The sequence below is a fragment of the Salvia splendens genome, chromosome 8 (assembly GCF_004379255.2).
Source record: "Salvia splendens isolate huo1 chromosome 8, SspV2, whole genome shotgun sequence".
Classification (NCBI taxonomy): Eukaryota; Viridiplantae; Streptophyta; class Magnoliopsida; order Lamiales; family Lamiaceae; genus Salvia; species Salvia splendens.
Genome location: NC_056039.1, coordinates 30,625,938 through 30,641,813, shown reverse-complemented (window position 1 = coordinate 30,641,813; position 15,876 = coordinate 30,625,938). Strand labels below are relative to the sequence as shown.

The window sequence follows — 15,876 nt, the reverse complement described above, 5'->3', positions numbered from 1 at the left end:
TCAAAGGCCTAATGATGACTGTAATCACAAGTTCATAAGGATTGAATACAATACAATGCAAATGTAGTAATGAATGCATAGCAACAAACACGGTTTATTCACTACCAGCTAAAATGTATATATATTCTTAAAAACTCCAGCCGTCAAGAAACACAGTGAAAAAGAGGGCAATCAAGCAGAAAGAAGATTCTTGATTCCAGATTTTTGCTCAGGCGTCAGCCTAGTTGGGAACTTAATGTTGAATTTGATCCTCAGATTGCCCCTTTTGGTTGGATCTTTAGGCAAAGGCATCCCTTCTCTTGGAATCACCTCTTCATAGGTGGGATGGATGACTGTGTTTATAGGAACAGACAAGTTTCTTCCATCCAAGGTGGTAAGGTGAAGTGTGTATCCTGTCAATGCTTCCGCCAGCGGTATCTTCTGCGTTACAATTAGATCATTACCATCTCGTGTGAACACACTGTGGGGCTTCTCGTCGATTATGAACACTAAATCCGAAGGAATCACATGCGGTTGCTCATTCCCTTTCTCCGGGAATGTGATCTTTGTTCCCTTCTTCCACCCAGGCTTTATGTCAATGGTCAGAATCTCCTCCACTGGCAATGTCTTCCTGCAGCCATTCAAGCAATTGGAATTCGATTTAGGATTAGAAAATGAACAAATTATTCAACAGCAATAATTCCATACCCAGTGGCGTCGGATATCTCTCTGGAGATTTTCATCCTCTTTGTAGCTCCTTTGTAGAGGTCTTCCAAGCTGCAAGGCAGCTTCTTCGCGATCGGTGGCGCCTTTCTGGGAGCAGAACTCATTGGGCGGCCGTCTCCACCACCGAATGAGCTGAACATGTCCTCACCGAACATGGACCCACCGAACCGTCTAGGCCCGCCCCTCATTCCACTGCTTCCTGAAAACCCGAAGAACTCCGCGAATATATCGTCGGCATTCCTTGGATTGAATCTGAACATGTTTGGTCCGTCTCCTGATTGGAAGAACGATGCGCCACCACCAGCATCCGGCGGCGGGACTGGGCCCTTGAGACCTTCTTCGCCGTACTGATCATATACAGCCCTCTTTTGAGGATCACTTAGAACCTGAGGAAGCAATCACAGCATCATCAATAGCTGGATCCAATTACGAAACCTAGTTTCCTAACATCAATACAATACCAATTTTCAGATCTATCCGAATCCATGGGCGATCAATAGCTCAAAATCCTAATTGAATAATTTAAAGCAATGAATGAATGAATGAACCCTAATTCCAAAATCAAATAAAGGAGAGGATTGGCATACATCATAGGCTTCGGAAATCTGCTTGAATTTGGCCTCAGCATCCTTTTTGTTGTTGGGATTCTTGTCGGGATGCCACTTCATAGCGAGCTTTCTGTAAGCTTTCTTCAAGTCATCATCTTTGGCATTCTTGTCGACCTGCAGTATCTTGTAGTAATCAACACCCATCCCTCTCTAATCTATTCTTCCTCTTCGAATCGAAGATTGCAGAAAAGGGTGCGTGCAGCTTCACAATGATTCGTGATATGAATGTAGCAAGAGTATGGAGGAATTGGTGAAAGAGTGAATTTTAATGTTGAAGATAGGAAAGGGGAAATGGCTCTGGAAATCAGCACAGGTGGAACTTTCTAGAATCTCGTTGGCTCAATCCGGACTCATTTGCCATACCGGTCGAACCGCATTTTTCATTAAATTTAACAAAGCCAATTTTGATAGATTAATTTATACTCCGGTGTTAAAATAGAATGAGTTTGTCCCATGTGAAATATGTGATCGAAGCAGGAAGAGTTGTTTTAATTTATCTTCAAAGTCTAACGACTTTTTTGATATAATGATAGGTATAATTTCTATGGGGCGATCAGAGGCGTTGTGCTCGCCGATCAGAGGGTTTGTCATTGCGGAAACCTTGCCCAACATTCAAGTGTGGACAGTTTTAGGAATTGAGATTGCAAATAATAAAGAACATCAATGATAGAGTGGTTTGTTATTTATTCACTAATTAAATATTATGATAGACTCGACACGTATTTATAATATGCGTGGATATAAAAATATCCTACGTAAAAAAGGTAAATCAAATCTAATAATATCCTAACACGATAAAAATCAGGCAGCGAATCCTAAACTGACTGGTCAGAGTTGCATCAACGTAGTAATCCTAATTTGGCCGGAGGTTCGGATGGACAAAGTAGAGCACCAACATGGAAACCCTAATTTGGACGGAGTAGAGCAACATACAGGCAATAAGGCATAGTAGCGGCAGAAACTCAAATTTGGGTGGAATTTATGAATAAACTGTTAAAAAATTTTTGAGTTATGAATCATGAATGGAAAGATGTTTCTATTATTGAAATTGTTTACACTAACACAGGAAAAATTTGTTCCATATCGAATATGTAATCAAAATGGAAGGAATTTCTCAAGTCATTTAAGAAGATTTCTAGGAAAATATGATGCATGAGCAAAAGAATTGCATCCTTTTAGACAAAGGTATCATAATTTCAATATTTGCAAAGAAACAAATAATACCATATTTAATACTCCCTCTATCCCATTAGAAATGAAACGTTTTCCTTTTTGGTCTGTCCCATTAAAAATGAAACGTTTCTAAAAATGGAAACAATACTCTCTCTACTTTTTCTTCTCTCTTACTTTACTCTCTTTTCATTAACTCACAAAACAACACTACATAAAATCATGTGCCGAAAAGCAAATATTGCATATTTAATGGGACGGAGGTAGTATAAAGAAAAAACATTCTTATGTGTGTGGTGGTTCATTCGTCACATTCTCCACCTCCTCCGACACCATCGCCACCTTCCTCCACCCCTTCTTCTGCCTTACCTGCCGCAACACATCCTACCACCCTCCACCGTTCCTCTGCCTCGCCCGCCACCATACCATAATTGTCATTGTCACGAACATCATTGTTGTTGCATTACTCGACTCTCTTATAAAGGTGGCAGACCCTTCTCCAGCACTCACAGAACCTTCAACCTTACACGTCAACTATTCATTTTTTTTACTGGCGGAGTCAAACTCCGCTTCGAGTCGAGTTTGACGTATACTCTCTATACCTACGCGCACTAGCTTAATCTAATTCAGAGATAAATAGAGAGAACTACATTTTAGTTCTTGGACATTGTAGTAATATTATCTGTGATCTCTATTATTTAAAAATATCACCAAACGTCCCTAAACTTTAATACTTGCTGGAATATTTTTTAATAATATCCTAAAAGTGCAAAAGTACTTCCAATAATATTATATTAATGTTCAGAGAAATTTGGTAAGATTTTTAGAAAATATAGACTACAAATAATATTAATACAATGTCCATGGACTAACAATTTCATTAGATATAATTAATTAAGTTTTCTAAGTACCAAGTTTATAAATCTCCCTCCATTGTTAGTAGCAATCACTCAACCATCCCTCCAAAAAGCCTCCTTCCCACCCAAATCCTGCTCCAATACCAACGTTTTACGCCACTAAAATAACTTATACGAAGCTCTCTTTTTGATTTCCACGCCTTCATTGTTGTCGAAATGCTGCAGCTCCAGTTTTGCCGCTCGCGGCCGCATTGCCATGTGATTTGAGCCCTAAATCAGATCAATTCCAAATCTCCGCCACTGTCGTTCAGTTTTGTGTAATTCCGAGCCCAATCACGGCCTCATCTCGCACAATGTCATCTCCAAGCACCCACCGGCGTCAACTCAACTACAAGTCGAGATACCGAGTTTTCCAGCGTCGGTTCTTCGTGAACGATTATGTGGCCGTATCGACGGTCTTTATAATCCGAGCGAGAAATAGAATCGGGCTTCTACAAATTATTAGAATAGCAGGGGACTTCTGATACGATCCTCATACCCTAGGAAATCTCAATTATTTAGTATCTTTTGATTCACCATATCTTTTTCATATCTTTGCTTTCTTATTCAATAAGTTAGGGTAGTAGTATTCTAGTATTATAAATAGGAGAGGATGTTATCATTTTAATCATTGAATGAATATATAATTTTGGCCAAGTCCCTTGCATAATACGTTGAATCCTTAATCCCTACGCCACCTGCTGCCCGACGGAATCTCACCGCGCACAGCCGGGACGTATATCTGATCTGCAGTCGCTGCCTGACGGGTTGGAACCCGCGCATAGCCACCCAGATTCGTCCTCCGCCGACCCTCACGGGCGCCGGATTTATCTCTTCATAGTTGTTCTCCGTTCTACCGAACGTTAGGGATTTAGGTCCTTAACAACTGGTGCTTTCATCTTGTGTAACTCATGAAACGCTTTAACAACAACAAAAAGACGCCCTGGGGTGCTTATCGCCCTGATACTTCTCCGAACGGATTTTCGCGTCCTTGTCCGCCGCGATTCTGCCAATTACCAACGCCCGCAGTTTGAGGTCAATGAATTCGAGAGTAGACCCGTGGATGAGGCGCGTCCTGATGATTCGGTTTGCCACAAACTGGCTCGCTTGATAGAGAAATTTGACAAGTTTGAAGCTTGGAGGGACTAGGCAGATTGACGGTTTGATTATATTGAACCCGCGATCGCTCGCGATGTGGAACCGCCCTTATGGTTTGATGACGGCGATGATTGGGTGGACGAGGGTTTTCGCAGGCGAAATCCAGGGGAGAGAGGGTATCAGACACGAAACCCTAACCAGTTTTCTCGCGAGGGCCCAGTGATGGATCATGGTCGCTGTGACGGGCGAGGCCGTGCTGGTGGTGGCTGGAGTCCGCCGGGTACTCTAAATCACCGAGGCAGAGGGTGAGGTTTTGAGCAGCAATTTGACAGACCAACTTCTTGTTGGGATCCCCCCAGCGATTCCAATCACACGCGTCTGGGTACGACAAAACGGAGCGGGTGAAGATGCAGGCACCCTGTTTCGATGGATCGGATGCAACGAAGTGGGTGTCCAGGGTTCATTACTATTTTGATCACTTGATGATACCGGAGGCACGGCGATTACACTATGCGGTAATGTTATTTGACCCCCCGACTTCAGAGTGGGTGTTTAATTATTGTGCAAATAATGACTTCTTCACGTGGCAAGAATTTTTGGAAGATGTGCGACACCGTTTTGATAGGCAGAGTTTCAAGAATTATTACGGCATGATCGCCAAGCTCACACAAACAGGAACGGTGGAGGAGTACCACGACACATTCCAAAAATATCTAAATCGGGTTAAGGGAGTCTCCGAATCGGACCTCTTCACTTTATTTGTGGTAGGTCTTAAACCAGATTGGCAGGAGCGGCTGAAGCTTCATCGCCCGTCGTCCCTAGCCACAACAATGGCTCTCACGTTGGAATTTGCTGACTCCCAAGCAGACAGGGCTTCTCAGCCTCGGCCTTTCGCTGCTACTCGTCGCCCTTGGCAGAACAGGGACAACCGTGACCTCCAGCAACCACCCTCCGACTCGGTCTGCACCTGGTACAAGGCCGACACAGGGGAGTTCAAGACGGGCTCCGGAGTAGCAGCGCCCCCTTTAATTCGGGTTTCTCAGGCGGAGAAGGAGGAGTGTTCACGTCTGGGATTGTTGATGTGTAATTTTCGAGTTCAAATATTAATGGTACAGTTCACATAAGTTTAATAAATTGACTCTAATATTACAACGAATCTGCAAGAATACAGAGCCGATTGTAGTACTTCGAGTGTCGATCCACAGGGAGGCGTAGGCTATTTAATTCGAGATTGATAAGATTAATAAACAAATTGAAAACTAAAGAATGAAAATAGAGAAACTCAAGGATAGAGAGCGTTGCTCCTATTATGCTCCAGATGTGAATTAACTTAACGGACCAATTAACTTATGGATTAACGATTAATCTAATGAAAGTTGTAATAATCTTGTTCATTCTACTCACACTGAACATGTTCATAAATGCTTGAATTTAACCTTGCTGAACACTAAGATCAAATTCGTACTTGTCGGATTATCACTCCTACAGACGCATAGTAAGCTCTAATCCAACTTCTACGTTCCAACGTACATGATTCATTTACAAAATCAATTAAACATTCCTACAGAAGCATAGTAAATATCCAACAATTATTGTAACGACATGTAAATTAACTTATCCAAGATTCATACGCTGAACACTATACGAATCTTAAACTCTTTATCTACGTTTCCACCTTTTAACCAAGTTAAAGAGACATTGGCTAAAAGACAAGATTGAATCATAAATCAGGCCGGAATTATAATTCAATGTAAAAAGCACCGTAGAAAAGATCATAAATTAATATTAATCCATAGAATCCAAAAGTAATTCACATCTTTCACAAATTAGGAGCAACGTAAGAGTTTAGTTACACATCCACGACCAATAAAGAAGAACCATAGAACTCAAGAGATTGATGTGTAGATGGTAGTAAATCTCCTCCGGGATGATGGAAGTTGAATGATTGCACCTCCAATCTTCCTCTCTTCCTCCTCTTTCTCTCCTAAGCCGTCTCCAAAAACTGTCCCTCTGCCAAAAATAACGTCCCCTCACTCTCTCTCTCTTCTCTTTTTTAATCCTGCCACCTTTTTTCTCTTGGGAATGGAAACTGCCGCCTTTAACTGCAATATTGCAGTTATAATTGATCTACCCGACTGGGTGGTATTTTGAAGATAAAAACTCGCCCGGTCGGGTGACTGAAATTCGCCCATTGCTGACTTCACATGCCTTCTGAAAATCACCCGGTCGGGTGTATTATTGGGCATGAAATTAGCCCGGACGGGTGTCCAATTTTGAGAGCTTTCTGCACAGCCTTTTCACCATCCGAGCTTCCTTCTTAGTTTCACCATTTATTCCTCTTCCTACACCACAAAACATACTTTTGCAAGCATCAAACTATATAAATCATGTAAAGTTAGGGTAATAAGAATGTACAATTTGATTTACATCAAATGTGTTGGCATTGCCCCAAAAATGGGGCACGTGTGTAAACAACGTCTCCTGTGTTATGCGGACGAAGATGATGTGTTGGAGGAGCATAGTGACAATCTGGGAAGTTCATTTTTAATGGACTCTAGATTAGAAATAGAGGTGGACGGAGTGGGTGATCATGGTGCATCTAATTTAGATGTGGCCGGTGTAACGAATCAGTCGATGGCCTTGCTTTGTGATAAGCACGGAGTAGATGAAGAAGTACGAGCTATAGAGGTAGATAAAATTGGTGCCGATGGTGGTCTTCATGATTCAGGTAAAATTGCAATATTTGATTTCGATGGTTGTCTTCCAAAGACATCTGTGAAGGGAGGGAACGCGGATACAGGGTCCCTCGTGTCTCCTTCAATACCAGAGAAGCTCCATAATCGGTATAAAGATGAGCTACAGGATGCTCGCGAAGATACTGTTAATGGGTTGAAAGACAAGTCCATATACTCTCGTATGGGTGTGAAGAGGATGGGGGAACTTGATAACAAACCATTTTAGGTTATGATCATGAGGATGCTCGTTGAGGAGGTTTACATCGAATATGCAATAGTAGGTCATTGGAGATTGAAACAACGTCCGTGCACATTTACATTTGATCCCGGATGAGATAAGTAGCCAAAGCTTCTTCTTTCAGCTCTTCGTTGCTTCGTGGTTTCCACCTTGAGGACAAGGTGGATTTCAACCGTGGGGGAGTTGATACGATCCTCATACCCTAGGAAATCTCAATTATTTAGTATCTTTTGATTCACCATATCTTTTTCATATCTTTGTTTTCTTATTCAATAAGTTAGGGTAGTAGTATTCCAGTATTATAAATAGGAGAGGATGTTATCATTTTAATCATTGAATGAATATATAATTTTGGCCAAGTCCCTTGCATAATACGTTGAATCCTTAATCCCTACGCCACCTGCTGCCCGACGGAATCTCACCGCACACAACCGGGACGTATATCTGATCTGCAGTCGCTGCCTGACAGGTTTGAACCCGCACACAGCCACCCAGATTCGTCCTCCGCCGACCCTCACGGGCGCCGGATTTATCTCTTCATAGTTGTTCTCCGTTCTACCGAACGTTAGGGATTTAGGTCCTTAACAACTTCCTTGTCAAGAGCTCCGATGATAAGACTTAAGTTTATCAGCAACCACCCAACCCAACCATTCACTTTTTCAATATTTAATTCATTTCTATCTTCCCCACATCATCTTCCACATCATCAATATTCATCCAACCCAACTACACATATTTTCATGGTTAATCAATGACCACTCAACCATACTATTATATACTCTCTCTGTCCCAGTTTAAGAGTAAGATTTAGTTATGACACGAGTTTTAAGAAATTGGTGGAGTGTGTAATAAACGAAGTAAGGTAGTGGTTGTTGGAGTGTGTAATAATTGAAGTGAGGTAGTGAAAAGTGGGACCCTTTTGACTTTTTTATGTTTAGATTTTTTTTATGAAAGTAATGACATTTGAGTGTAAATTTGATGAATAATGAGGTTAAATTTTATGTCCAAATATGGTGGATTCTAAATGTGACTCTTAAACTGAGACAGACTTAAATGGCAAAATGTGACTCTTAAACTGGGACGGAGGGAGTATTTATTTTTATAGTATTTTTAACAATATTATTATTACATGAAATACTTATTATTGTAAATTTATAAAAAAACCGTAATAAATGACAAACTAAAAATTATAAAAACAAACAAATAAAAAATATAAATTATAATGTTTGAAATACGAAATTGAAAATACATGATTGGTGCTTATACATAAGATGAAAACTAGACATTCAATTGCAATTGCCGAATTTTGCCTATATATACTCAATCAAATCACCTAGCAGAGCTTTGTGAGCTTCTCTGCTGTGAGCTTTGTAAACTAAAAAAATATGAAATTTAATCAAATAAAAAGGATTATAGGAGGAGAAAAGATATACTTTTTTAATGCAAAACTATAGCAAATGTGGTCTCTATTTATAGAGGAAGAAAAATTATGAATTTTGATATAATTTTTATAATTTTTTAATATAATATATTAAAGATATATTAATTTAAAAATATATATATATGAACCAATGAGATTGTGTCATCTCATTGGATGATGAAATGAAATAGCATGGAGACCGGTTGGTGTTGGCTTTGGAAGAGGGCTCGGTCAAAGAGAGAGTGGCCTCTTGTTCCATTTTTTTAAACTATAGGGTGAGGTGGCGGTCGACCACACCCACCGATAAACATAGTCTAAGAGCATCAGCAGTGGTGCAGAATTCCCGGCGGAATTTCCCGTGGAATTCCCAAAAATAACTCCTGTCACGTCATACGGACTTCCCACTGCACTGCCACGTCATACAGAATTCCCATTGCACAGTGGCGAATTCCCCACGGAATTCCCACAATAAAAAAATTCACAAATTAAACAATTTCTGGAAGTAAGATATTTACGGAATTAAATAGTCGACACAAATAGGGAAAAATATTCCATTAATAAAAAGAAAAAGAAAAGTACATTTCACCAAATTAAAAAATACATTTCAATCATGCCCACCCCCACATCAACGACGACCCTTTCGCTGCCATATTCTTCAATAATATCGTTCTGGAGTCGAACATGAGCTTGTTTTTGGCACATGTCGGCGAATGCACGGACTCGATCGACATCGTCATAGGGTATCCCTATGCGGACATTGCCAGTGGCCACACCGTGGCTTGGGCCCGCAGCATCCGCGTCATCGTTGGTCCAATCAGTCAGTGCTGGACCTTCATCTTCGACAATCATGTTGTGGATGATAATACATGCGTACATGATGTCGGCGATGCTGTCAACATACCACAGCTGTGCGGGACCCTTCACTGCCGCCCATCGAGCTTGTAGCACCCCGAATGCCCGCTCCACATCCTTGCGCTCTGCCTCCTGCCGACCCGCAAAATATATCTTCTTTTCATCTGCTGGGCACCTTCACAAAGACAAGCCACATAGGGTAATCCCATCCGCCAAATAATAGCCCATGTTGTGCTGGTTGCCGTTGGCGACGAAGTTGACGGCCGGACCAACGCCCATGCACTGGTCGTTGAAAAGGAGCGACGACTGGAGTATGTTGATGTCGTTGTTCGACCCGGCTACTCCAAAATAGGCATGCCAAATCCACAGCCGGTAGTCAGCTACCGCTTCAAGGATCATCGTGGGATTCTTGGCCTTGAAACCAGTAGTGTACATTCTTTTCCAGGCAGCGGGACAGTTCTTCCATTCCCAGTGCATACAATCTATGCTACCTAACATCCCCGAAAACCTGTGCTGATTCTCGTGCATATCCAGCAGAGCCTGACAATCTTCGGAGGTAGGCTTCCGAAGATACCTATCCCCGAATATCTCTCTAACACCCTGACAAAAATACTTCAGGCATTCGCGCGCAGTAGTCTCGCCGATGTAGAGGTACTCGTTGAACATGTCGGCCGAACCTCCGTATGTCAACTGCCTAATTGCGACAGTGCACTTCTGAATCGGCGTGTGGCCGGGTTTACCAGCCGCATCTTGCCACACCCTAAAATACATGTATCGACGCTCCAAAGCACCCACGATACGCATAAAGAGCGGCCGATGCATCCTAAATCGTCGCCGGAATAGGTTCTCCCCAAACCGTGGCTCCGGCGCAAAGTAATCCTCGTACAACCGCCTGTGGGCAGCGAGGTGATCCCGGGGCACTATAGTGCGACGATGGATGGGTCGAGGCACCGCCGGCGCTGAGGCCGCTTGTTCATCCCTCTCCGCGGCCTCCCGCACATGTGCGTGTATCATCCGCATCATGTGTTCATAATGCCCACCACCACCACTACCACTACCACTACCACCATCACTACCACTACCACTACCACTACCAGCCATTACAGATATATAAAAGAAATTTAGAGAGAGAGAGAAACTTGTTAATACAAGTGGTGCGAATGAAATGAAGTTCAACGAGATGTATATATAGGAACTGAAAAAAAACATTTAATGCATTAAACGGGAATTCCGCGGGCGTCAACGCAATGGCGGACGTCCGCATGGAATTCCCCACGGAATTCCGTGGAACTGCGAATTCCTTTGCAGAATTCCGTATCCGTGGAAGGGACGCACAATGGCGGACGTCCGCCATTGCTGATGCGTAAGAAGCTTGAGGATGTTGAAAATCTTGAGAGAATTAGGAAGTCACTGACGGAAGCTATTGATAGTGGTGGTGAAGAAGTAGTATTGAGACTGGAATCTTTGGGAGAAAGGAGATCAAAGGCGGAGAAGATGTTCGGATTGATGGATAAATTTTTGAAGAAATGATGCGATGAGTCTGCACAAGGATATTTTAGGTCCAGGTAGAGCTTGGGATCATTTGCAAGTGAGTTGCTTTTGACTTCCCTGTCATTTCTAAACCTTTTCTGTGCATCTGCAGAGTGCTAATACATCTGCAAGGTGCTCCAAAGGTCCTGAATGGTAGTGCCATTTTTTCCCTATACACATACTAGTATACTACTACTACTTAGTGGAACTAAATATGGTACCGTGTATCGTTACCAAGTATCGATACATGGCCTAATTTCACTTGAGCATTTTAAACTGAGAGTCTTCAATAATTTATTACATAACCTAATTTCACTTGAGGTGTTAGTGTGAACTTTTTTTAGCATTCTAGTGAATCATGTTACATTTATAAAACCATATGCTTACCCTAATTGTTATCGACCAGGTTGTTGTTCCCTGTGAGGCCCTTCGTTCTTCTTGGACTGAAGACCTTAGGAATTCTTGGGGCTTTGAGCTCCAAAACACTTCGTGCATTGACGGTCTCCTACAGGTGTTTACACCACAATGCTTCTACTTTAACCATGATTTTTTATGGACAGCTGTTTTAATTTGTGCTCTTGTCTTACTAGACACCTCATATTTCTGATTTTCTTGTTCTTCCTTTTTTTTGAGATTTCCTATAGGTGTTTGTGAACAATTTCAGGTCCGGTTTAAGGGGTTTTTTCTTTTTTGATTTTAGACTACAATTAACATTCCTCAAGTGTACTGGACTTTTTTTTATTCCGCCTTTGGGAGAGACGCATGAGGGTCATGCGTCTCCTTTTAATGAAACACATGACGGAGATGCGTCTTTCATAAAGACGCATGACGCTCATGCGTCTCTCAATTTTTTTGAATTTTTTTAACGACGCATGACTCTTATGCGTCTTTATAAAAGACGTATCTCCCTCATGCGTCTTTTGTTTTTTTAATTTCACGGACGACGCATGAGTGTCATGCGTCTTAGGGAGAGACGCATGAGGCTCATGCGTCTCTAATTTGCTTAAAATCAGTAGCGAGGGAGGCAAAAAAGGAAGACGCACGCGAGAGACAAAAGAGCAGAAACACATAGCAGGCTCAAACTCAGCGATTTTGGCGATTTCCCGTCATATTCCGGTAAGTTTCCTTCAATCTTTCAACATTGCTCCCTTATTTGTTGTTTATTTGCATATTATTAGGGTTTCTAATAAATTTAATTTAAACTTACTAAATTAGGGTTTATAGAAAAAAGTTGTCTCTAATTGTTGTTCGTTTGTATATATATTTTTGCAGAAATCATGCCAGTATTTGTGAGTTTATATTAGGGTAGTAGAATAGTTCAACTTCCTCAAGTGGGTATTGGTTATGATCCACCTCGTGTTATACATGCTTTCCAAGAGTGCCAACCAGTTTTAACAATAGACGAGACTCACATTCGAGGAAGATTTAAAGGTAAGTTACTTGTTGCTTGTGGTGTTGATGCTAACAAGAAATGTCTGCCTATTGCATATGCTGTTGTTGATGAAGACACTGACGACAGTTGGGAGTGGTTTTTGGATCATGTCAGAATTCATGTGGTGAAATACCAAATGGAGGTGTGCATCATTTCGGATAGACATAAAAGAATCCTTAAGGCTATGCGTTCTGATGAATGGAAAAAGTCGCCGATATGTCACCACAAATTTTGTTTGATCCATGTGAGGAAAAATATCTTGACGAAACTTAAGGGTAAGGGAGCTAGAGTGAAAGGAATGGTATGGGCATTGGGTGTCACAACTCAAGTACGTACATACATGCGAAGGCGACGTGCACTACGGGAGGAAAGTCTTGTTGCGATACACGAGCTCAACAAAGCCAAAAAAGAAAACTGGTCTCTTTGTTACGATGATGAACTGAAATGGGGGTGCCCTCAACAAACATGTCAGAGAGCTACAACAACGTGTTGAGAGGTATAAGAGAGTTGCCAATTAGAGCTTTGGTTGATCTGACATTTTGGAGAACAGTGCAATGGTGGGCAGATAGAAAGACAGAAATACAACATACCGAAGGTGGGTTGACCTCGTGGGCGAGGGACAAACTTTCTGCATATGATGCGAAGGGGCAACTACATTACTGTTCAGTACTTGACCGAGAACTAGGCCATTACCAAATTCTAAGTCGTCCACGTTTCGAAAATGGACAGGCAAAGGGCAATAACAGACAGGACGTCGAGTTTATGGATTCAAAGTGCAGTTGTGGGAAGTGACAGATGTGGAGAGTTCCTTGTTCACATGCGTGCATCGTTGCTAGAGATAGATGTAACTCTATGTTTGAAATCATTGATAAACACAACCACAAAGCTACATGGGAAGCACAGTACTCTGGTGGCCCATTTCACGCACCAAGACACGAAGACTATTGGGCTAAACCTGGATGGAAATGGTGGCCCATTTCACGCACCAAGACACGAAGACTATTGGGCTAAACCTGGATGGAAATTGCGTGTCACCCCTGAGCAGTTGCTTTCTCGAAAGTGCGGACGAGGCAGAACAAGGAGGATTCTTAATCAAATGGATGTCCGCGAGTAAGATGAATCGAGAGCTCCCCGCAAGTGCAGGAATTGCGGCGTAGAGGGGCATGACCTAAGAAATTGCACAGTCGGTCGTGTTATGTAGGAGTTGTTAACATTTGCAGTGCATGTATTTTTCATTTCAATTTTTTATTTTCATATATTTATTTTACCTTTATTTGTTGGTTCGTTCTATGAGAAATCATACTCTTTCTGTTGTAACAGGACTTGTGTAGGTGAAGACAGTGTTGGACAAAAAACATGTGACAAATTATGTGTCTTTTTCTTCATTATTGCTGCTCTCTGGCATGGGACAAGTTTTTTGTAGGAGAGTGATGGAATCAGATTTGTGCATGAATGCACATGTTTTGTCTGTCGATGGCCACAAGGTCTAATTGTTTGAATATTTTCTGTATTCTATTCTGACTAATGGAATTAAAGTATAAGTTGTAGTGACTCTCAATTTAACTATTGAATTTGTTGGTGCATTTTGAATGAATTGAAGACTTTGATCAGTTGTGTATTAACTGATAGACTAAAGAAGATAGTAAAAATGTGATTTCATGCTATTTTATAGTATAGTACGTGTTGGGATAAGTCTAAATAAACTGTTAGAAATTATTATTAAACCTTGTAAGTATACTAACTTTATAATTCCTACGTAACAAGTTAACCTCAATATGATAGCAATTCATTGGATTTTCACAAATTATCTACCAATAAATGGATCTTGCAACTGTAATAGATAAACTATCTCTCGCGTTCTGCCCGCTACTGCCTCTCTCGTCTGATTTATGCAACTTAGAGACGCATGAGGCTCATGCATCGTCTAATAATAAAAAAAATAGCGACGCATGACGCTTATGCGTCTTTTCCTGTGACGCATGACGCTTATGCGTCTTTAAAAAAAATTTAAAATTGAACGACGCATGTCCCTCATGCGTCTCTATGAAAGACGCATCTCCGTCATGCGTTTCATTAAAAGGAGACACATGAGGGTCATGTGTCTCTCCCAAAGGCGGAATAAAAAAAAAGTCCAGTACAATTGAGGAATGTTAATTGTAGTCTAGAATAAAAAAAGAAAAATCCCCCGGTATCAGTTAGAGGCTGTCATAAAACGTGATTACCTATCAGCAGATTATGAAACAACAGAAGAATTATTGTGTTTTTGTGACTCAAGATCTGCTGTTAACAAATCTGATCACCCTGGATCCATACCCCAACTTCCTTGGATACCAAAAACTACTGCTGCTGCCGCTCTTGAGGCTTTTCCGAGCTGGATGCATCCATCTTCTACACCCCGAGTCAGAAGGCTGAGACTCGTGATGAAAAGAAAGTGGAAGCTCTTCCCGTAAGTGTCTCTTTACCCCTCCCTCTCTCTCTGTCCTGCATCGCCCAAACCCACCACTTTCATGTTTGCATATATATTGTTAATCCCTTTGCATGGCAGTCATGAAGTATTAGCATGGTTCCGCACATGGAAACATCTTGCATCAGCCATGATTGTAGATGCATGAATCATTTAGAAATCCCACTAAAGACATGAGTTGGATAGCAAAAATTTATCAAAATGGTAACTGTATTATAAATATTAAAAAAAAATAATATTTTCAATTCTTGAGAATTATGCACTTTTAGACCCTAACTTGCCTTTTAACAAGGCTGGAATATGCAAATGTGGAATACTCTCTCTTTAACTGCATTGCTTGGCTTGTGAACTATTCCTCAGTTTACTTGATAATTCTGAGGATTGCCCATGCTGGCTTTCAAATTGAATTCACTACTCATGCTTTGGAACAAACTTCTCTGTGGCATACAGAATTTGGTATGAAGATATGGCCAACCCAAAGACATCCAGAGGGCTGAATCCAGGAGATTCGATAGACATGGATCTCTGGAGGAAAATTGGGATCATCTTCATGACGTTCCTGGTAGCTCTGGGTACAGGCAGCTGGCTCACGATAGAGGAGGCCAGCCGCGTGGAAAGTCACAGAAAGGGGTCATTAATTCCGCACCATCTGGCAGTGAGCGAAGATGAAGCTGATGATGAACATGGTTATAGAGGTACAAAGCCTTTTTCTCCTGCAGAAAGCGTTG

At 41.5% G+C, this 15,876-nt stretch overlaps 1 protein-coding gene across 1 annotated transcript; it reads right to left on the bottom strand.

Moving 5' to 3' along the window:
* Positions 1 to 78: 78 nt before the first annotated feature.
* LOC121745121 (dnaJ homolog subfamily B member 13-like) lies at positions 79 to 1,668 on the bottom strand. Its single transcript, XM_042138908.1, has 3 exons — positions 1,293 to 1,668; positions 688 to 1,091; positions 79 to 610 (listed from the first exon to the last, which is right to left on the bottom strand). The coding sequence occupies exons 1-3, from the start codon at positions 1,455 to 1,457 to the stop codon at positions 172 to 174; spliced, it is 1,008 nt and encodes a 335-aa protein (XP_041994842.1). The 5' UTR covers positions 1,458 to 1,668; the 3' UTR covers positions 79 to 171.
* Between the last annotated feature and the right edge of the window lie 14,208 nt (positions 1,669 to 15,876).